The 21,450-nt window shown below is 52.6% G+C and overlaps 1 protein-coding gene across 3 annotated transcripts in view; it reads left to right on the top strand.

Moving 5' to 3' along the window:
* Positions 1-21,450, top strand: part of PTPN23 (protein tyrosine phosphatase non-receptor type 23) — a 35,123-nt gene that overhangs the window by 12,720 nt on the left and 953 nt on the right. For 2 of the 3 annotated variants that reach the window (XM_063602296.1, XM_034956319.3), the window contains exons 2-23: positions 5,066-5,140; positions 13,629-13,756; positions 13,982-14,058; positions 14,727-14,776; positions 14,893-15,024; positions 15,303-15,383; positions 15,459-15,590; positions 15,681-15,728; positions 16,112-16,168; positions 16,290-16,348; positions 16,486-16,565; positions 16,678-16,792; positions 16,871-16,936; positions 17,326-17,471; positions 17,757-18,068; positions 18,144-18,298; positions 18,398-18,549; positions 18,636-18,815; positions 18,909-20,667; positions 20,764-20,948; positions 21,075-21,179; positions 21,251-21,389. In XM_063602296.1, coding sequence (XP_063458366.1) covers positions 5,066-5,140; positions 13,629-13,756; positions 13,982-14,058; positions 14,727-14,776; positions 14,893-15,024; positions 15,303-15,383; positions 15,459-15,590; positions 15,681-15,728; positions 16,112-16,168; positions 16,290-16,348; positions 16,486-16,565; positions 16,678-16,792; positions 16,871-16,936; positions 17,326-17,471; positions 17,757-18,068; positions 18,144-18,298; positions 18,398-18,549; positions 18,636-18,815; positions 18,909-20,667; positions 20,764-20,948; positions 21,075-21,179; positions 21,251-21,389 — 4,233 coding nt within the window. Of the gene's footprint in view, positions 1-5,063; positions 5,141-13,628; positions 13,757-13,981; positions 14,059-14,726; positions 14,777-14,892; positions 15,025-15,302; positions 15,384-15,458; positions 15,591-15,680; positions 15,729-16,111; positions 16,169-16,289; positions 16,349-16,485; positions 16,566-16,677; positions 16,793-16,870; positions 16,937-17,325; positions 17,472-17,756; positions 18,069-18,143; positions 18,299-18,397; positions 18,550-18,635; positions 18,816-18,908; positions 20,668-20,763; positions 20,949-21,074; positions 21,180-21,250; positions 21,390-21,450 lie in introns of those variants that run through there. The other variant, XM_063602297.1, reaches the window with a different exon arrangement.

The raw sequence follows: 21,450 nt of genomic DNA on the forward strand, positions 1-21,450 counted from the left end.
AAAATTAGCTGAGTATGGTGGTATGTGCCTGTAGTTCCAGCTTCTTGGAAGGCTGAGGCAGGAGAATTACTTGGACCCAGGAGTTTGAGACTGCAGTGAGCTATGGTTGCAGTACCACTGTAACTCCAGCCTGGGCAACAGAACAAGACCTTGTCTCGAAAATAAAATAAAACAATAAAAAATAAACTAAAAACAATTTAAATAGAAATGGAATGGTCTAATATGGAAAGAACATGGGCTCTGGAGCCCAAATGCCTAGGTTTCAGTCATATCCCCATCAGTTATTAGCACCGTCACCTTGGTGAATACCCTAACTCTTTGCCTCAGTTTCCTCATTTCCTCATCTGTAAAGTGGTGATGATAATAGTGTCTACCTCTTAGGGTTGTTCTAAGGATGGAGTGATTACTAGGCACTCAGCACAGTGCCTGACCTGTGGTAGGTTCTCAGTTAAGCATCTGCTGCTGATCTTATAGGAGGACGGAGATGAGATTCAGATAGAATGTGACCTCTAGGCATGATTTGCTAGGGGTGGGAGCAGCATCTTTCTGTCACCATTGTGTGAACAGCAGGGTCAGATGTTCCTAGTGATATCACGGGAAGCCTTGTTTCTAGGACGTAGGAGTCCCCTGTCCATCTGATTCCTTTGGCCTCTATCCCACGAGACCTCTGAGCTACACTTTTACTCATTTTCTCTAACCTAAGGGTGGGCAAAACCTCTTACTGCAAAGGAGTTAACCACAGAACATTCTCTCATATAGTCAAGTTTTACCTCATAGCTTAGGCCACATTTTAAAAAATATTTTAGTTAATTAATTATTTTTGAGATAGTGTCACACTGTCACCCAGGCTGGAGTGCAGTGGCACAATCATGGTTCACTGCAACCTTGAACTCCTGGTGTCAAGCAGTCCTCTCACCTCAACCTCCCAACTGGCCAAGAGTATAGGCGCACACCACCACACGTGGCTAATTCTTGTGCTTTTTGTAGAAATGGGGTTTTGCCATGTTGCCCAGGCTTGTCTTGAACTCCTGGGCTCAAACGATCGGCCCACCTTGGCCTCCCAAACTGCTGGGATTACAGGCATGAGCCACTGTGCCTGGCCTATTTTTATTTTTTAATACAGACAGGGTCTGACTCTGACACCCCAGCTGAAGTGAGGTGGTGCCATCATAGCTCACTGCAGCTTCAAACTCCTGAGCTTAAGCAGTCCTGCCTCAGCCTCCCAACTAGCTGAGACCACAGGCATGCACCACCACTCCTGGCTAATTTTTAAATTTTTTTTCATAGAGATGGGGGTCTCGCCATATTGCCCAGGCTGGTCTGGAACTCCTAGCCTCAAGTGATCCTCTCACCCCAGCCTACCAAAGTGCTGGGATTATAGTCATGAGCCATCATGCCCAACCCAAGGCCACTTTTTATAGTTGTGTTTTTGTTGTTGTTGTTGTCATAATTATTTTTGAGGGAGGGAGTGGAGAGGGGGTGGAGTTGGATAGATCAGAGTGAGGATTGTTAAATGCCTGTCAGCTCCCTAAAGTTCTTGGTAAATCCTTATGTTTGTGCATAGTTGAAAATTTCTAGGGGGATTTATTTCATGGCTTTTATCATATTCTCAAAGGACCCACAAAAGGCTAAATAAAAACCACTGATAGGGGAAAGTGGTATTCAGGTATCATTTAGCTCTTCAGCAACTCTTAAGACATTTGTTTTCCAAATTTCAAACATATAGAAAAATTGGAAGAATAATTCAGTGCTCACCCAAGTTCTCACTATCTAGTTTTTTTGTTTTGTTTTGTTTTTAGAGACGGGATTTACTCTTTGTTGCCCAGGCTGGACTTGAACTGCTAGGCTCAAGTGATCCTCCTGCCTCAGCCTCTGGAGTAGCTGAGACTACAGATGTGCGCTGCACCTGGCTGATTCATTTTTAAATTTTTGTAGAGATGGGATTTATTGTTATGTTGCCCAGTCTGGCCTTGAACTCCTGGGGTCAAGTGATCCTCTGGCCTCAGCCTCCCAAAGTGCTGGAAGTACAGGTGTGAACCACTGCACCCAGTGTGTTACCTAGTTTTGTTTGTTTGTTTGTTTTGTTTTTTTAAGATGGAGTCTTGCTGTGTGGCCAAGGCTGAAGTGCAGTGTTGTAATCTCAGCTCCCTGCAACCTCCCCCTCCTGAGTTCAAGCGATTCTCCTGTCTCAGCCTCCCGAGAAGTTGGGATTACAGGTGCCCACCACCATGCCTGGCTAATTTTTGTGTTTTTAGTAGAGATGGGGTTTCACCATGTTGGTCAGGCTGGTCTCGAACTCCTGACCTCAAGTGATCCACCTGCCTTGGCCTCCCAAAGTGTTGGGATTACAGGCATAAGCCACTGTGCCCGGCTACCTAGTTTTGATGGATGTATTTCACCTTATTTGTTTTCTCTCCAGATAGATAGATAGAGAGAGAGAGAGATCCCACAAGCCCTTTGAAAGTAAGTTTTGGACATCACTTTTCCCGGACACATCTCAGCATGTGTTTCCTAAGAGTGAGGACATTCTACACAATCACAATATTATTATCATACCTAAGAAAATCTACAATAATTTTCCCCTATCTTTTATGACTTTTCTTTTTTTTGCAGACTCAGATCCAGCTGGGGTTCTCATATTGCATTTAGTTGTGTTCTGTCCCTTTAATCACTTATTTATTTGTTTATTTATTATTATTATTATTATTTTTGGAAACAGACTGGAGTGTGCACACAGCTCACCACAGCCTCAACCTCCCAGGCTGATTCTCCCACCTCTCCCTCTTCAGTAGCTGGGACTACAGGCGTGGGCTACCATACCCAGCTAATTTTTTTTTTTTTTTTTTAATTTGTAGAGATAGGGTCTCATGTTGCCCAGGCTGCTCTGGAACTCCTGGGCTCAACAGTCCTCTGACCTCAGCCACCCAAAGTGCTGGGATTACAGACCTGAGCCACCATATCCAACCTGTTTAATCATTTTTAATCTAGAATAGTCCACTGCTCAACCCCCTCCTTTTACATGACATTAATTTTTTGAAGAGAGTGGGTTCATTGTTGCCCCATTTTCTGAATTTTTCTGAGTGTTTCCTTTTCATGTTCATCTGTCCTCTGCATTTCCTGTAAAAGCAATCATTTGCTGAGTATACAACACATCTGATAAGGCCCCTACCATTCCTTAATGCTTATTGTTTGAGGTTGGGGTCACTGGCATGACCCTGCCGTCGGCACACAGTATGTTGGAGGCATGTTTGGAATGTGAGCGGAAGAGCAGCTAATGTTCAAGGCAGTGACATTTCGGCTGAGTCTTAGTAGAGAAAGTAGGGACAATGTAGATAGGCATTGATACCTGACAGCAGCAATTCCCAAGTACTATTGGCTGGTTGTCCCTGGGAGGTGCCAGAGGAAAATCCTTGAAGGTTGTGGGGAGCAGGTTGTTTATTTTTGTAGAGACGGGTCTTGCTCTTTTGCCCAGGCTGATCTCTAATTCCTGACCTCAAGTGATCCTCCCACCTTGGCGACCCTAAGTGTTGGGATTACACGCTTGAGCCACCTCGCCCGGCCAGGAACAGGTTATGCAGGGTCATAAACTCTGTGCCAAAATTAGATTTGGTCCTAGAGGCTTTGGGAAGCTACTGCACACATTCTTTTTAGATTATATATTATTTCCTATCATCTCACTGTCCTGAGATAAGCATGTTTTGGTCTATCTTCTCCCTAAGGGTGTGTGTGTGTTTCAGAAGGATTTAAAGCTGGAAGTGACCTCAGAGTTGTGCTAGAAATAACAATTCTGGCCACTTGGTAAGGGACGGATTTGAAGGGGTGGGTTGTCCAGGACAGAGGTGGCATGGGGAGAGAGAAAAGAGCTTATGGACACAGGGACTTTCAGGAGCTGAAACCAACAGAAGAACCAGGGTTAGACTCAGAGGTTTGGGAAAGGGTTGCTTGATGCTGTAATTAGCTCAGCTGTCGCCTCCCTGCCATCTGTTCCTCTTCTCCCTTTGCTCACCAGGCAGACAGAAGCTGTCACCCAGGCTTCCCGGTTCCCATGTGGCTGATTCCTTAGCTATGCATCCTGGGTCCTGGGAAGGGACCTCAGGAAAGATGGGTGGGCCACACACATGGTGTGAGTGAGTGTGCTCCCAGACAGAGCAGGCTGCCTCATCTCAGCCTTTCTCAGCCACCTCTCTCTACCTTGCAAACCTTGGTCATGGCCTTAAGGAGCCCTGTGAGGTGGGTATCAGTGCTCATAGTGTTTGTGGCATGAGTGGATCTGGCCTCCCAGATTGCTAGCCAAGACACCAGCAGCAAGTACTGCAACAGGGACAGTTGCAGTTGCCTTAGTCTGGTGATCTGAGTTGAACAGGGGGCCCTTTGGGCTAAGCCTGTGCCTCCAGGTGGGTGTGTATGCTCACTGTCCAAGACAGTCTGCTCTGGAGGTGGTGAGTGCCACTGTGGACAGGCACTCCAGTGCTCTCTCTGATGTGGGTAGTGACCTCCCCTTCTCACCTTCTCCCACCTGGGCCATTCTCCTCACACAGCTGCAAGTCTTTCCTCACAGATGAGGACACTGCAGATCACATATTTCTATGCTATCCTTTCCCAGGCCAGGAGAATGGGTTGGTGAGAGAGGCTTTCTGTTCCCACTCTTGTTTGGTGCCTCTTGCCTGCAGTTGCTATCAGCTTAGGGTTATGGTAGTCACCCCAAAACGCAGCAGGGCCCAATCTTCTAGGGAGGCTTGAGTTCGTGACCCTTTCTGGAATCCTTATTAGGACCCCATTTCAGTCCGCTGAGTTCCTTGGCTTCCTGAGCTGGCAGACTCCTGGACTTTGTAGAGAGACTGCAGCATTAGGAGGACCTGCCAGAGTGTTGGTGCAGGGTCAAGGCTCTCGTGGTCAGCATTTTGGTGCTGCCTGTTCAGGAGGCGAAGTTCCTGGTGGTCCAGGAGACACGCTTATGGTTGTAGGTCTGCACTTAATCCTGAGTCCTGGTTGGTGCTTGGCCAGGACTCAGAGGGCAAGGCGGGGGTCTTCTCTGCCACTGGCTTATGTTCTTCTCTCTCTATAGTTTGTCCTGAAGAATTATGGAGAGAACCCAGAAGCCTACAATGAAGAACTGAAGAAGCTGGAGTTGCTCAGACAGGTAGGAGGATAGTATTGTCTTTTTATGCATGGGTAGACAGGATTGGTTTGATAGGGAGATAAAGAAACTGCCTAGGCTGGGCATGGTGGCTCAACACCTACAATCCCACCACTTTGAGAGGCCGAGGTGGGCAGATCATTTGAGGTCAGGAGTTTGAGACCAGCCTGGCCGACATGGTGAAACCCCATCTCTACTAAAAATACAAAAATTAGGCAGGTGTGGTGTCATGTGCCTGTAGTTCCGGCTACTCAGGAGTCTGAAGCAGGATAATTGCTTCAACCCAGGAGGTGGAGGTTGCAGTGAGCTGAGATCATGCCACTGCACTCCAGCCTGGGTGATAGAGCGAGACTCCATCTCAAAAACAACAAAAAAGAAACCACCCGGCCCTTTCTAGCTTTTGATGTAAAGTGAAAGACAGCTGGATGTGTGACTCATGCCTATGATCCCAGCACTTTGGGAGGCCAAGGCAGGAGGATTGGTTCCTCCTGGAGTTCAGGCCCAGTAGTTTGAGACCAGCCTCAACATAGTGAGGCCCTGTCTCTATAGAAAACAAAAAAAATTAGCCAGGCATGATGGTGCACAGCTATGTCCCCAGCTACGCAGGAGTCTGAGGAGGGAAGATCACTTGAGCCCAGGAGGTTGGGACTGCAGTGAGCCAACCATGTTCATACCACTGTACTCCAGCCTGAGTGACAAAGTGAGACCCTGACTGTTTAGAAAACAAAACAAAAGTGAAAGATGTGTGACTCTTCCTTTCACTTAAACACTTAAGAGGCCATTGTAGGTTATTAATTGGCCTAATTTCAATATTATTGTGTCTCAGGGAATAGGGAGCCTGAGGAGAGGGAGAGAGGCAGGAAAAGGCCAGCCAGTGAAGCAGTGAGAACACACGGAACATTTATAAGTCTGCCGTCTTCTATGGGTGCAATTCATGGCACCAAAAACAATTATAATAGTAACATCAAAGATCACTGATCACTGATCACCATAACAGATATATAATAAAAAAGTTTGAAATATTGTGAGAATTACTAAAATGTGACACAGAGTCATGAAATGAGCACATGCTGCTGGAAAAATGGTGCCGACAGGCCTGTGTGATGCAGAATTGTCACAAACCTTCAGTCTGTAAAAAACACAGCACCTGTGAAGTGCAATAAAATGAGGTATGCTGTATTTTTTTCCTGATTATTGTATGTACTATTGGATAACAACATGTTTTCCCTTATGTTTTTGTTAGAAGGGTGAGAGTCTGCACTGGCATGGCTGAGCTTGAGTACCAGTGATGTAGATACATGCCATAGAAATCAGTAGCTGTTAGTGTTTTCTTGTCTATCATGGACCACATACCAATCCTTGCAATAACCCAGCAGTACTAGCAACTATTGTCAGTATACTACCCATCAGTAAATTTTTGGATACATTTTCATTTAGTCTACTGAGTGAAGATATTTTCTTTTTTCTTTTTCTGAGACCTAGTCTTACTCTGTCACCCAGGCTGGAGTGCAATGGCGCGATCTCAGCTCACTGCAACCTCTACCTCCCAGGTTCAAGTGATTCTCCTGTCTCAGCCTCCTAAGAGATTCTCCTAAGTGATTCTCCTGCCTCAGCCTCCTGTCTCAGCCTCCTAAGTAGCTGGGACTACGGGCGCCCACCATCATGCCCGGCTAATTTTTTGTATTTTTAGTAGAGACAGGATTTCAACATGTTGGCCAGGCTGGTCTCGACCTCCTGACCTCAGGTAATCCACCTGTCTCGGCTTCCCAAATTGCTGGGATTACAGGTGTGAGCCACCGCGCCCGGCCTGGTGAAGATATTTTCTATGTCAGTTATTCAAAATTAGTACAAGGCCAGGTGCAGTGGCTCACGCCTGTAATGCTATCACTTTGGGAGGCTGAGGCAGGTGGATCACTTGAAATCAGGAGTTCGAGACCAGCCTGGCCAACATGGCGAAACCCCCTCTCTACGAAAAATACAAAAATTAGTCGGGCATGGTAGCAGCGCATGCCTGTATTCCCAGCTACTAGGGAAGGCTAAGGCAGGAAAATTACTTGAACCCAGGAGGCGGAGGTTGCAGTGAGCCAAGATCGTACCCCTGCATCCAGCCTGGGCAACAGAGTGAGACTCTCAAAAAAGAAAAGCTAGAAATTATTACACTTAGTAAGGAAGGCATGTGAAAAACTGAGATAGGCCAAAAGCTAGGCCTCTTGCACCAGATCACCAAGTTAGGAATGCAAAGAAAAAATTCTTGAAGGAAATTAAAAAAGAATCGAATGATGTCATATCTCTGGATATCAGATTCTCCCCCTTCCCTGGGATTTGCTGGGGTTTTTTGTGTGTTTTTGATTGTTGTAGGCTACCCCTGTGCCAAGAATCAGCCTGAAATGTAAACTTAAAGTTTTTTTTTTTTTTTTCCTGAGACAGGGTCTCGCTCTGTCGTCCAGGCAGGAGTGCAGTGGCACAATCACGGCTCACTGCAGCCTCCATCTCCCCAGTTCAAACCATCCTCCCACTGCAGCCCCCAAGTAGCTGGGACTACAAGTGCACACCACCGCATCCAGCCAATTTTTAAATTTTTTGTAGAGACGGGGTTCCCCTGTGTTGCCCAGGCTGGTCTCAAACTCCTGGGCTCAAGTGATCTTCTGGCCCCAGCCTCCCAAAGTGTTGGGATTAAAGGCATGAGCCGCAGCACCCAGCCTTGTAAACTTAAGGTCTTCACAGGTCTTTTCTGAGCCTGTACCATTCCCTGCACATGCGCAGACTTTCTCATTTGCCCTATATATGTGGTTGCTTTTGAACATCTTACTCTTTAGTGTCTGCCTCCCAAAGGAGGAAAAAGAGAAAAATGAAGGGAAAAGATGCCAGGCCTTTAGATCCCTTGGAAGTTCCTTCAGCTAGAGGTGAAGAAGCTTACAGCCATGGAGGGAGGTGCAATAGTGGAGGAGCTGCCTCTTTCTCTGTACCTCTGTGATCAGAAGCAGCAATCAGCAAGATCTCCTGTATTTGGAGGACAGAGTCCTTTTTGTCCATGCTGGCTCCCACAAGCTGCTCCTGGAACTGGTGCTGGGGGTGGGGGATGGGTGGCTGCTACTATGGTAGGGGCTGAAATTGACCAAAATTAATGGCAGTGAGCTGTACTGTCAAAGCCTTTGCCTAGAAGTTGCAAGCCTTTAATAGACTCCAGAGTTAAGTCAGATTCTGCCAGTGCAGCTTGTCTTGGTGGGGAGACCAAGCTTCTTCTTATGCTGTCTTCTCAGAATGCTCCTCATAAATTGAATCTTTAAAAAGGGTTTATTTGAACAAAGTTTGAAAACTAGTGAGATAATCTTAGCCCCTGGGGCAACCGTCATTTTGCACACACAGGCACACACTACACACAAGGACGCAACACACCCTAGAAGGAGCATTACCACCAATCTCCAAAGCATCCTCTGAGACATATCCTCCAAAGCATAAGGCAGGCAACCTGCACAGAGCAATGGGCTGGGTAGAGCAGCCCCCGAGAGAGCTGTGAGCCAGCAGCCTTCAGACCTGTGCTTTTCCAGTGCAAAAAAAGCTCACACATGGCCATCTGGGGTAGCCACTTCCCCTTCCTGGGACTTGGTTTAATTTATCCCAGCAATGTGGGAGTTGGACTAGATCACTGTTTTTTTTGTTTTTGTTTTTAAAGACAGAGTCTCACTCTGTCACCCAGGCTGGGGTGCAGTCTATCTCGGCTCATTGCAACGTCTGCCTCCTGGATTCAAGCGATCCTCCTACCTCAGCCTCCTGAGTACCTGGGACAAGTATGCACCACCATGCCTGGCTAATTTTTGTATTTTTTGTAGACATGGAGTCTCGTATATTCCCCAGGCTGGTCTTAAACTACTGGCCTCAAGCAATCCTCTGCCTCAGCCTTCGAAAATGCTGGGATTACAGGCGTGAGTCACCACGCCTAGTCTAGATCACTGTTCCTTAAACTTGTGAAACCCCAGAACAAATTTTCTTACATAGGACGTTGATAATAATCTTTCAGTGAAAAAGTTACTGGAAGCTTTAGGCAGTCCTCTTTCCCTGATCTGAGCCTCAGTTTCCTCATCTGTAAAACCAGGGTTTGAATAGTTGTTTCTAGGAAGACTTTCCTTTTTAAACTCTGAAATAAATTCTTGGCTCTGTGATTACAGGGAATAAAACTGACAGGTGCAGGGGATGCTATGGGGGCGTCACAGCATCAAGCTCTCTCTCAGACTCCTCTGTGTGGCTCTGCGCAGCTCGTCTGAGAGTCTGACAGACCAGGCTAGAACCACAGGGGGCTGCATTCTTGGGTGGATTAAAGGGTACAGGTGATCTCTTGGATCTGGAGGGGAGACTGCTTCCATTGTTTCCCAAAGATGGTTTTAGGAAGTACAAGACAAATTTTATTTTATTATTGATTTATTTTTGAGACAGAGTTTCACTCCTATTGCCCAGGGTGGAGTGCAATGGCACAACCTCGGCTCACCACAACCTCTGCCTCTGCCTCCAGGGTTCAAGCGATTCTCCTGCCTCAGCCTCCCGAGTAGCTGGGATTACAGGCACTCGCCATCACGCCCAGCTATATTTTGTATTTTTAGTAGAGACAGGGTTTCTCCATGTTGGCCAGACTGGTCTCAAACTCTCAACCTTAGGTGATCCACCCGCCTTGGCCTCCCAAAGTGCTGGGATTATAGGTGTGAGCCACAGCACTCGGCTTTTATTTTATTTTATTTTATTTATTTTGTTTTATTATTTTATTTTTTGAGATGGAGTCTCACTCTGTTGCCCAGGCTGGAGTGCAGTGGCGCAATCTCGGCTCACTGCAAGCTCCGCCTCCCGGGTTCACGCCATTCTTCTGCCTCAGCCTCCCAAGTAGCTGGGACTACAGGTGCCCATCACCATGCCTGGCTAATTTTTGTATTTTTAGTAGAGACAGGGTTTCACCTTGTTAGCCAGGGTGGTCTTGATCTCCTGACCTCGTGATCCGCCTGCCTCGGCCTCCCAAACTGCTGGGATTACAGGCGTGAGCCACTGCATCCGGCCTTTTATTTTATTTTTTGAGATAGGGTCTCACTCTGTTGCCCAGGCTGAAGTGCAGTGGCATGATCATGGCTTACTGCAGCCTCCACCTCCCAGGCTCAATCACTTCTCCCCCTTCCCAAGCCTGTAGTCCTGAGTAGCTGGGACTACAGGTATGCATCACCGCACCTGGCCAATTTTTGTATTTTTTGTAGAGGCGGAGTCTCGCCATGTTCCTCAGGCTGGTCTCAAAATCCTGGGCTCAAGTGATCCTCCCACTTTGGCCTCCCAAAGTGCTGGGATTATAGGCATGAGCCACCATGCCCGGCCAAGATTTTTCAATATTTTTATATGTGCTATTTTAGTGAGTATTGAAAAAAACTGTGTGGCTAGCGCATCACACCTGTGATTTAGAGCTGTTATTGCTTAGGATGTGGCTCTTAATTTTAAAAATGGATTGTTTAAAGAAAAATGTTAAGTACAAGTGGTATTTGGATATGGCAGAGGTCATGATGGAGGGGTATGATAAGAATGGCTAGATTTGAGAAGCATTGGCCTAATGCTGTGAGCTGCAGCTGTGACATGCCTTATCCTTGCACTGGGCATTCTAGAAGCCTCACTACCAGGGAGATTATCGTCCCTGTTTAAAGAAGAGACTGAGTTTCAGAGTCTCCCAAGACACTGCTGGGAAGTGGTGTAGAGTACAACTGGTGCCTGACTCTTCTGTTCCACTGTCCCCAGGGTGTATGTACCCCATCTGAGAGCATCCCTGCTGGCAGCTCAGAGCCGAGCTCCCAGAGTGGAGTGTCCTGGAGGATTTCTTCTGGCTAAGTCCTAGTGAGAGGCTCTGGTCCTCTCTGCAGGGGGCTGAGGGCAGACAGGTGTCAAGCCATCCCCCTCACTGTGCACCTGCTCCTTGGAGGGTGTATTGTTTGCTTTTCTGTTTGTTTAAGCAGAGGGTTCATTTTTTTGTTGTTTTCCCCCCAAAATAATAGCTCTGTTGTTTATCATAAATATTGAAAATGTTTAATATAAATACATAAACAATATGAAGAATTAAATACATGTCTGTCAGATGTATACATATTTATCTATCTATTTATTAATTATTATTATTATTATTTGAGACCGAGTCTCACTCTGTCACCCAGGCTGGAGTGCAGTGGTGCAACCTCAGCTCACTGCAACTTCTGCTCCCTGGATTCAAGTGATTCTCCTGCCTCAGCCTCCTGAGTAGCTGGAATTACAGGTGCGCACCATCATGCCTGGCTACTTTTTGTGTTTTTAGTAGATACGGGGTTTCACCACGTTGCCCAGGCTGGTCTCGAATTCCTGGGCTCAAGCGATCCACCCGCCTCGGCCTCCCAAAGTGTTGGGATTATAGGCGTGAGCCACCTCGCCCAGCCATATCTATCTATCTATATAGAATAAGATAAATTACTTAAATCCTGTCATTCAGAGATAATCACGGTTAACATTATGGTGTACAGTCTTCTGAATTTTCTTTTTGTTTATGTACCTATTTGTGGGTTTTTTTGTTTTTTCTTTTGAGACAGAGTTTTGCTCTTGTTGCCCAGCCTGGAGTGCAATGGCATGATCTCAGCTCACTGCAACCTCCGCCTCCCAGATTCAAACGATTCTCTTGCCTCAGCCTCCCGAGTAGCTGGGATTACAGGCACACACCACCACACCCAGCTAATTTTTGTATTTTTAGTAGAGACGGGGTTTCACCATGTTGGCCAGGCTGGTATCGAACTCCTGACCTTAGGTGATCCGTCCGCCTTGGCCTCCCAAAGTGCTAGGATTATGGGCGTGAGCCACCTTGCCTGGCCTGTGTACCCATTTGGATATCAGTATTTGTATGATCCCATTTGTTACATTCTCTTTTTTTTTTGAGATGGAGTCTCGCTGTCGCCCAGGCTGGAGTGCAGTGGCGCGATTTCGGCTCACTGCAGGCTCCGCCCCCCGGGGGTTCACGCCATTCTCCTGCCTCAGCCTCCCTAGTAGCTGGGTCTACAGGTGCCTGCCACCACGTCCGGCTAATTTTTTGTATTTTTAGTACAGACGGGGTTTCACCGTGTTAGCCAGGATGGTCTCGATCTCCTGACCTCGTGATCCTCCCGCCTCGGCCTCCGAAAGTGCTGGGATTACAGGCGTGAGCCACCGCGCCCAGCCACATCCTTTTCTTTTTTTTTCCCCCAATAGCATGCCATAGGCATCTTAACATATGAGTAACTAGAGACTCTTGTCTTTAGTTTTCATGGCTGCAGCATATTCTCTTGTGAGGCGCCTTGACATAATTAATTTAAAACAGTCCCCTTTAGTGGGAATTTTGGTGGGTATCCAGTTTTACCTTTTGCTTTTTTTGAGAGACAGGGTCTTGCTTCATCACCCAGGCTGGAAAACAGTGGCACAACCATAGCTCACTGCAGCCTTAACCTCCCAGGCTCAATCGATCTTTTCCCGTCGGCCTCCCAAGGAGCTGGGACCAAAGGCACCATCACGCCTAGATAATTTTTAAAATTCTTTTTTGTTGAGACAGGGTCTTGCTACATTGCCCAGACTGGTATCTAACTCCTGGCCTCAAGCGATCCTCCCACCTTGGCCTCCCAAAATGCTGGGACCACATGTGTGAGCCCCTGCACCTGACCTGGAGTCCAGTTTTTGACCCTGGTAATAATGCTGTGATGAATATCCTTGCATTCAAATCCAAGCATTTGCTTTCCTGGAAGTCTGTTACTGTAAACTTTTAGATACAGAACTGTAGGTCATGCTGAGTGTGGCAGCTCACACCTTTAATCCCATCACTTTGGGAGGTAGAGATGGGAGGATCACTTGAGCCCAGGAGTTTGAGAACAGCCTGGGCAACATGGCAAAACCCTGTCTCTATTAAATTAAAAAAACTGTGGGCCAAAAGTTAAGTAGAGTAAAAAACTTAAAACATGTTGCAAACTGCTTTTCAGATATTTGAGATGGGCTGGGCACAGTGGCTCATGCCTGTAATCCCAGCACTTTGAGAGGCTGAGGCGGGTGGATCACAAGGTCAAGTGTTCGAGACCAGCCTGGCCAAAATGGGGAAACCCCGCCTCTACTAAAAATACAAAATTAGCCAGGCATGGTGGCGTGTGCCTGTAGTCTCAGCTAATTGGGAGGCTGAGGCAGGAGAATTGCTTGAACCCAGGAGGTTGCAATGAATACTGCATTCCAGCCTGGGTGACAGAATGAGACTCCGTTTTTGTTTTTTTTTTAAAAAAAGGAAAAACTATGTGGGATAGATTCAGTCGGCCAGCTGCCAGCCCTGGCTTGTGGAATGTTTTGTTGAACGACTATAGGTATAGCCATGGACTTTTTGGGATCCCTTGGTGTGTGCAGTCGGCCAGCTGTGATGCATTTTCCTGGCATTTGTGAGTTAGCTGGCCTGCGGGTCCACTGCCCCATATGACAACAGGCCTGCTTCTCCCATCCTGCCCCCCAGAATGCTGTCCGTGTCCCACGAGACTTTGAGGGCTGTAGTGTCCTCCGCAAGTACCTCGGCCAGCTTCATTACCTGCAGAGTCGGGTCCCCATGGGCTCGGGCCAGGAGGCCGCTGTCCCTGTCACCTGGTGAGAGCCGCAGGCAGGGCTGGAGGATCCCACGGGGAGTCTGGGTGGTGGGGGTGCTCCTCCCCTCCCTTCCCCCTTCTCCTTGCTGCATAGGATGGGGAATGGCCTCATATGGTCCCCCCAGGCCTCCCCACATCCCCACAATGGGGTGTTTAGTCCCCTTACCTAATCTCAGGGCCCTGGCTAGCTCCTGCCCTCGAGATAACTGGGGTGCCATGTCTGCAGGACAGAGATCTTCTCAGGCAAGTCTGTGGCCCATGAGGACATCAAGTACGAGCAGGCCTGTATTCTCTACAACCTTGGTGAGCTGCCTGATCCCTTCCCCATGGCCCTACTCCCCAGTCCTGCCAGCCTAGCTTTCAGCTCTTCAGATGGCCACAAAGGCAGTGGGCTGATAAAGGGAGGACTCCAGGATTCCCGCCCCTCCACTGACCTCCCCACAGCCCTGCCAGCTCCTCCACTGTTTTCTGGGCTGGGCCCGTGGGGAGCCTCTGCTGGGGCGAGGCTCTACTGGGCTGGCTGCCACACAGAGTTGCCACTGTGTGCTCTGTCTGGGAGAGAGGGCCTTTCTTCTTTGACTGGACAGCCCCTCCCCACTGTGGTTTTGGGCTGCTTCAGGCAGGAGGAGAGCGTGGCTGGCCTCAGCTTGCCCTGCTAGTCAGCCTTAGCCTGGCTCAAGGGAGAAGCTTGGGGAGCCCCAGAGTTCTGTGCAAACATCCCTGAAGCTTGAAGATTGGACCCCTTGGACAGGAGCCCTTCCATCCTCTGCCAAATGCAGAGCAGGAGACTGAGGGCTGGGCAGGACTTCTGAGTTTCCCTGTTCCCTCCAGCTTGGGTGTCCTTGGACTCGTTGCCCTGGTTCTCAGAGCCGTGTTGTCCTGATTGTGGATAACAGCAGTGCCCCCTCTGTCTCACCTTCACATGGGTGTGAGCAGCCCCAGGCCCCTAACACTGTCCCCTCCCTCCCCAGGAGCGCTGCACTCCATGCTGGGGGCCATGGACAAGCGGGTGTCTGAGGAGGTGAGGAGAGGGGCAGTAGTGGAACATGTGGACATACCAGGGAGGGGCAGCCTCCCAAGTATGGATGAATCCTGACCCATGGAGTGGACACAGGCCATCCTCCCACTCCCTCCTAGGGCATGAAGGTCTCCTGTACCCATTTCCAGTGCGCAGCCGGCGCCTTCGCCTACCTACGGGAGCACTTCCCTCAAGCCTACAGCGTCGACATGAGCCGCCAGATCCTTACGCTCAACGTCAACCTCATGCTGGTGAGGAGGCGCCCTGGTTGGAGTGGAGTTGAATCCAGGGAAGGGGATGGCCACGGAGGGGGCAGTTGGGCCTGGATCCTGGACCAAGGCAGTGAGGGACAAGCAAGGGGCCTTGGCTTTGTTGAATCAGGAGCACGGTGGTGCTGCTTGGAGTGGGGACAGCTGGGGGAGAGGGCAGTGAAGAGGGATCCCTCAGTCTGCCCCTGGGGAAGGATAAAGGGAAGGGGAAGCGGGAGGCCTTGGGTGAGCGAGGGAGTGCACCTCACGTGTCGCCCCAGGGCCAGGCTCAGGAGTGCCTCCTGGAGAAGTCGATGTTGGACAACAGGAAGAGCTTTCTGGTGGCCCGCATCAGTGCACAGGTAGGGACGGGGCTGAGGGGAGGCCTTCACTTTACTGCTGACTCCCCCACTCATTGGGCCCCACCCTGTTCTCAGGTGGTAGATTACTACAAGGAGGCATGCCGGGCCTTGGAGAACCCCGACACTGCCTCACTGCTGGGCCGGATCCAGAAGGACTGGAAGAAACTCGTGCAGATGAAGATCTACTACTTCGCAGCCGTGGCTCATGTGAGGGCCTGGGGCCCCAGGGCGGGGCAGGGCGGGGCTGAGTGGCCACAGCTCAGGAAGCAAGTCGTGGCGTCTCTTCTTCTTTCCCAGCTGCACATGGGAAAGCAGGCCGAGGAGCAGCAGAAGTTCGGGGAGCGGGTGAGTGAGTTACAGCGAGGAGGGGACTGGGGACCAATGGCAGCCTTCAGTGAGATGCCGGTGTGCTCCCGCTCCTTACACACCAGGGGGTGGCCTTCTCTGTCTCACCCTGGCCATCACCCTGCTGGAGGCCTGGTGTCTTAAGTGTTGTCCCATCTGTGCAGACCTCGTCCCTCCGGGTCTGAGGAGGTGGGGCAGGCTCCCTACAGAGCAGGTGGCTGGGGCAGGGTGTGGCACTACCTTGCTGCTGTTGGCTGGGGTGGTGCCCGGCTGCCTCCTGAGCTGCTTGTCATCTGATGGACAGGTAGGGCCGGGTGGGAGGCAGGAGGAGAAGGGGTCCAAGCAGAGGAGGACAGAGCAGGCTTTCCTGCCACCCTCCACAGGTTGCATACTTCCAGAGCGCCCTGGACAAGCTCAATGAAGCCATCAAGTTGGCCAAGGTAAAGCTGAGGAAGGCCTGGCTGCCCTGAGGGTATAGGAGCAAGCCCGGTAGGACTGAGGGGGTGTCCTGGTGCCAGCCTTGGTTAGTGCTAAGGCCCCACCCCGTCCCTAACCCCACAGGGCCAGCCTGACACTGTGCAAGACGCGCTTCGCTTCACTATGGATGTCATTGGGGGAAAGTGAGTCTGTGGGGGTGGCCCTGGTTCCCTCTTTTTGTGAAGGGTCTTGTCCCTCTGCTGGCATCTACATGGGAAGTAGGTTCTGGATCCCCACTGACACCCCGTGACTGCCCACTCCCCCTGCTCCTGATCCCCAGGTACAATTCTGCCAAGAAGGACAATGACTTCATTTACCATGAGGCTGTCCCAGCATTGGACACCCTTCAGCCTGTAAAAGGTCGGGGAGCTGAGAGGTGGGGGCAGAGGTGACGGTGGGGTGGGGACAGGACACAGGAGGCTGCCTCAAGGACTCTGCGTGGGCCTGATCTCCACAATTCCCACCCCCCCAGGAGCCCCCTTGGTGAAGCCCTTGCCAGTGAACCCCACAGACCCAGCTGTTACAGGCCCTGACATCTTCGCCAAACTGGTACCCATGGCTGCCCACGAGGCCTCATCACTGTACAGGTGGGTGGAGTGTGGCACAGAGGGAGGTGGGGTGTCTTGAGATGTGGGTCTTCAGCAAATGCTCTGTCGCTTCTGCAGTGAGGAGAAGGCCAAGCTGCTCCGGGAGATGATGGCCAAGATTGAGGACAAGAATGAGGTCCTGGAGTGAGTGTGGGACTTGGGCAGGGAAGCGGAGGCAGGCAGCACTTCCCGGGCCTCTGGGGGCCCCAGGGCTGCCTATGCTGGGAGAGGAATGAAATGTCCATTCCAAACAGGTTTCCCAATGCTGCCTTCCCGCCCAGGGTGGTGGGGCTAGTGTGTAAGGCAGGAGTCATGTCTTGGGAGGAGGAGGTGCCTTCTGTTCCACTGTTTCCAGCAGTGCCCTGGGCATGTTCTGTGAGACCAGGCCAGACCTGGTAGTAGGGGTCCGAGGTCACAATTTGCTCTCTGCTGAGACCTCAGATTGAGTGGTGAGGCTCGCCCTAGCGGCTCCTTTGACATGGTCAGAGTTGGATCAGCACCCAGCACCCACCTGGCCCTGTTGCTCCCCACAGCCAGTTCATGGATTCAATGCAGTTGGATCCTGAGACGGTGGACAACCTTGATGCCTACAGCCACATCCCACCCCAGCTCATGGAGAAGTGCGCGGCTCTCAGCGTCCGGCCCGACACTGTCAGGAACCTTGTACAGTCCATGCAAGGTGAGTAAGGGGCAGAGCAAGCAGGTGGAAGGGAGTGTGGAGGTCATCTGCTGTGGCCTCCTCCGTGTCCCTGGTCACTGAGGATGGAGGCTGCACCCCTCTAGGCCCTGGCTCGGGCATCCACACCCACTCCTCTGAATCAGCATACCTCATGCACCCTGCTCAGTGTGCGCTGGGCCTCACTTAAGCCCTGACCTGAGGGGGCGGTTCTGTCTCTTGGGGGAGGGGCCCATGGGTGCCTGGTCAGCCTGCCTCAGGGGCTGCCTGTACAATCCACAACCCCAGTGCTGTCAGGTGTGTTCACGGATGTGGAGGCTTCCCTGAAGGACATCAGAGATCTGTTGGAGGAGGATGAGCTGCTAGAGCAGAAGTTTCAGGAGGCGGTGGGCCAGGCAGGGGCCATCTCCATCACCTCCAAGGCTGAGCTGGCAGAGGTGAGGCGAGAATGGGCCAAGTACATGGAAGTCCATGAGAAGGCCTCCTTCACCAACAGTGAGCTGCACCGTGCCATGAACCTGCACGTCGGCAACCTGCGCCTGCTCAGCGGGCCGCTTGACCAGGTCCGGGCTGCCCTGCCCACACCGGCCCTCTCCCCAGGTGAGCCCCACCAGACCCCATTGGGAGACTCGAGCTGGGGGTTTCTCTGGCCTCACTGACCACTGCTGCCCACAGAGGACAAGGCCGTGCTGCAAAACCTAAAGCGCATCCTGGCTAAGGTGCAGGAGATGCGGGACCAGCGCGTGTCCCTGGAGCAGCAGCTGCGTGAGCTTATCCAGAAAGATGACATCACTGCCTCGCTGGTCACCACAGACCACTCAGAGATGAAGGTGGGCTGGGTGAGCAGGGTAGAGGGGCTCTGGCTCCAGGCCCCACCCTTAGGAGTCGAGGCCCTGAGTGTCCGTCCCTGGCCCCCACCCCTTCCTCAGAAGTTGTTCGAGGAGCAGCTGAAAAAGTATGACCAGCTGAAGGTGTACCTGGAGCAGAACCTGGCCGCCCAGGACCGTGTCCTCCGTGCACTGACAGAGGCCAACGTGCAGTACGCAGCCGTGCGGCGGGTACTCAGCGACTTGGACCAAAAGTCAGTGCCCAGTCCTCTGCTCTTTCCCGGAGCCACCTGGAGCCCAGCCCCATGGTTCACCTGGAGCTGGCCCTTCTGCCCACCAGGTGGAACTCCACGCTGCAGACCCTGGTGGCCTCGTATGAAGCCTATGAGGACCTGATGAAGAAGTCGCAGGAGGGCAGGGACTTCTACGCAGATCTGGAGAGCAAGGTGGCTGCTCTGCTGGAGCGCACGCAGTCCACCTGCCAGGCCCGCGAGGCTGCCCGCCAGCAGCTCCTGGACAGGTTTGTGTGGCCCTGGGGCTGTGGTGCGGCTCGGGTCCAGACAGGCTGGGGTGATGGGAGCCTGGCCCCACTTTTTCCCTGCCTGTCGCACAGGGAGCTGAAGAAGAAGCCGCCGCCACGGCCCACAGCCCCAAAGCCGCTGCTGCCCCGCAGGGAGGAGAGTGAGGCAGTGGAAGCAGGAGACCCCCCTGAGGAGCTGCACAGCCTCACCCCTGACATGGTGGCTGGCCCACGACTGCCTGACACCTTCCTGGGAAGTGCCACCCCACTCCACTTTCCTCCCAGCCCCTTCCCCAGCTCCACAGGCCCAGGACCCCACTATCTCTCAGGCCCCTTGCCCCCTGGTACCTACTCTGGCCCCACCCAGCTGATACAGCCCAGGGCCCCAGGGCCCCCTGCAATGCCCGTAGCACCTGGGCCTGCCCTCTACCCAGCCCCTGCCTACACACCGGAGCTGGGCCTTGTGCCCCGATCCTCCCCACAGCATGGCGTGGTGAGCAGTCCCTATGTGGGGGTAGGGCCGGCCCCACCAGTTGCAGGTTTCCCCTCGGCCCCACCTCCTCAATTCTCAGGCCCCGAGTTGGCTATGGCGGTTCGGCCAGCCACCACCACAGTAGATAGCATCCAGGCGCCCATCCCCAGCCACACAGCCCCACGGCCAAACCCCACCCCTGCTCCTCCCCCGCCCTGCTTCCCTGTGCCCCCACCGCAGCCACTGCCCACGCCTTACACCTACCCTGCAGGGGCCAAGCAACCCATCCCAGCACAGCACCACTTCTCTTCAGGGATCCCCGCAGGTTTTCCAGCCCCAAGGATTGGGCCCCAGCCCCAGCCCCATCCTCAGCCCCATCCTTCACAAGCGTTTGGGCCTCAGCCCCCACAGCAGCCCCTTCCACTCCAGCATCCACATCTCTTCCCACCCCGGGCCCCAGGACTCCTACCCCCACAATCCCCCTACCCCTATGCCCCTCAGCCTGGGGTCCTGGGGCAGCCGCCACCCCCCCTACACACCCAGCTCTACCCAGGTCCCGCTCAAGACCCTCTGCCAGCCCACTCAGGGGCTCTGCCTTTCCCCAGCCCTGGGCCCCCTCAGCCTCCCCATCCCCCACTGGCATATGGTCCTGCCACTTCTACCAGACCCATGGGCCCCCAGGCAGCCCCTCTTACCATTCGAGGGCCCTCGTCTGCTGGCCAGTCCACCCCTAGTCCCCACCTGGTGCCTTCACCTGCCCCATCTCCAGGGCCTGGTCCGGTACCCCCTCGCCCCCCAGCAGCAGAACCACCCCCTTGCCTGCGCCGAGGCGCCGCAGCTGCAGACCTGCTCTCCTCCAGCCCGGAGAGCCAGCATGGCGGCACTCAGCCTCCTGGGGGTGGGCAGCCCCTGCTGCAGCCCACCAAGGTGGATGCAGCTGAGGGTCGTCGGCCGCAGGCCCTGCGGCTGATTGAGCGGGACCCCTATGAGCATCCTGAGAGGCTGCGGCAGTTGCAGCAGGAGCTGGAGGCCTTTCGGGGCCAGCTGGGGGATGTGGGAGCTCTGGACACTGTCTGGCGAGAGCTGCAAGATGCGCAGGAACATGATGCCCGAGGCCGTTCCATCGCCATCGCCCGCTGCTACTCACTGAAGAACCGGCACCAGGATGTCATGCCCTATGACAGTAACCGTGTGGTGCTGCGCTCAGGCAAGGATGACTACATCAATGCCAGCTGCGTGGAGGGGCTCTCCCCATACTGCCCCCCGCTAGTGGCAACCCAGGCCCCACTGCCTGGCACAGCTGCTGACTTCTGGCTCATGGTCCATGAGCAGAAAGTGTCGGTCATTGTCATGCTGGTTTCTGAGGCTGAGATGGAGAAGGTGAGAAGAGGGGGTGGGTGCCCACGAGGGCAGTGTGGGGTGGCAGGGCAGGGGATCCTGGAAAACCAGGTCTGTCTTGGCTTGTCTGTCCCTCAGCAAAAAGTGGCACGCTACTTCCCCACCGAGAGGGGCCAGCCCATGGTGCACGGTGCCCTGAGCCTGGCATTGAGCAGCGTCCGCAGCACCGAAACCCATGTGGAGCGCGTGCTGAGCCTGCAGTTCCGAGACCAGAGCCTCAAGCGCTCTCTTGTGCACCTGCACTTCCCCACTTGGCCTGAGTTGTGCGTCCACTGCTCTGGATGGTGGTTGGGGGTCTAAGTGCTGTCCAGTCCTTGGTGCTGGGAGGGATGAGAGCCTCAGGTCAGGCCTGGCTCACAGGCTCTTCCTGGCCCCATCCTGTCCCACAGAGGCCTGCCCGACAGCCCCAGCAACTTGCTGTGCTTCATCCAGGAGGTGCACGCACATTACCTGCATCAGCGGCCGCTGCACACACCCATCATTGTGCACTGCAGGTAGAGGGTGGGCCTGAGGGTCTCTCCTTTATGGGCTCTTGGCATAGCCTCATACCCCCTTCTTGGCACAGCTCTGGTGTGGGCCGCACGGGAGCCTTTGCACTGCTCTATGCAGCTGTGCAGGAGGTGGAGGCTGGGAACGGAATCCCTGAGCTGCCTCAGCTGGTGCGGCGCATGCGGCAGCAGAGGAAGCACATGCTGCAGGAGAAGGTGAGGATCTGGGCAGATGGGGCTGGGATGGGCCTTCTGTCCCAGGGTGACGGGCCCCTGC

The sequence above is a fragment of the Pan paniscus genome, chromosome 2 (genome assembly GCF_029289425.2).
Source record: "Pan paniscus chromosome 2, NHGRI_mPanPan1-v2.0_pri, whole genome shotgun sequence".
NCBI classification, from domain to species: domain Eukaryota; kingdom Metazoa; phylum Chordata; class Mammalia; order Primates; family Hominidae; genus Pan; species Pan paniscus.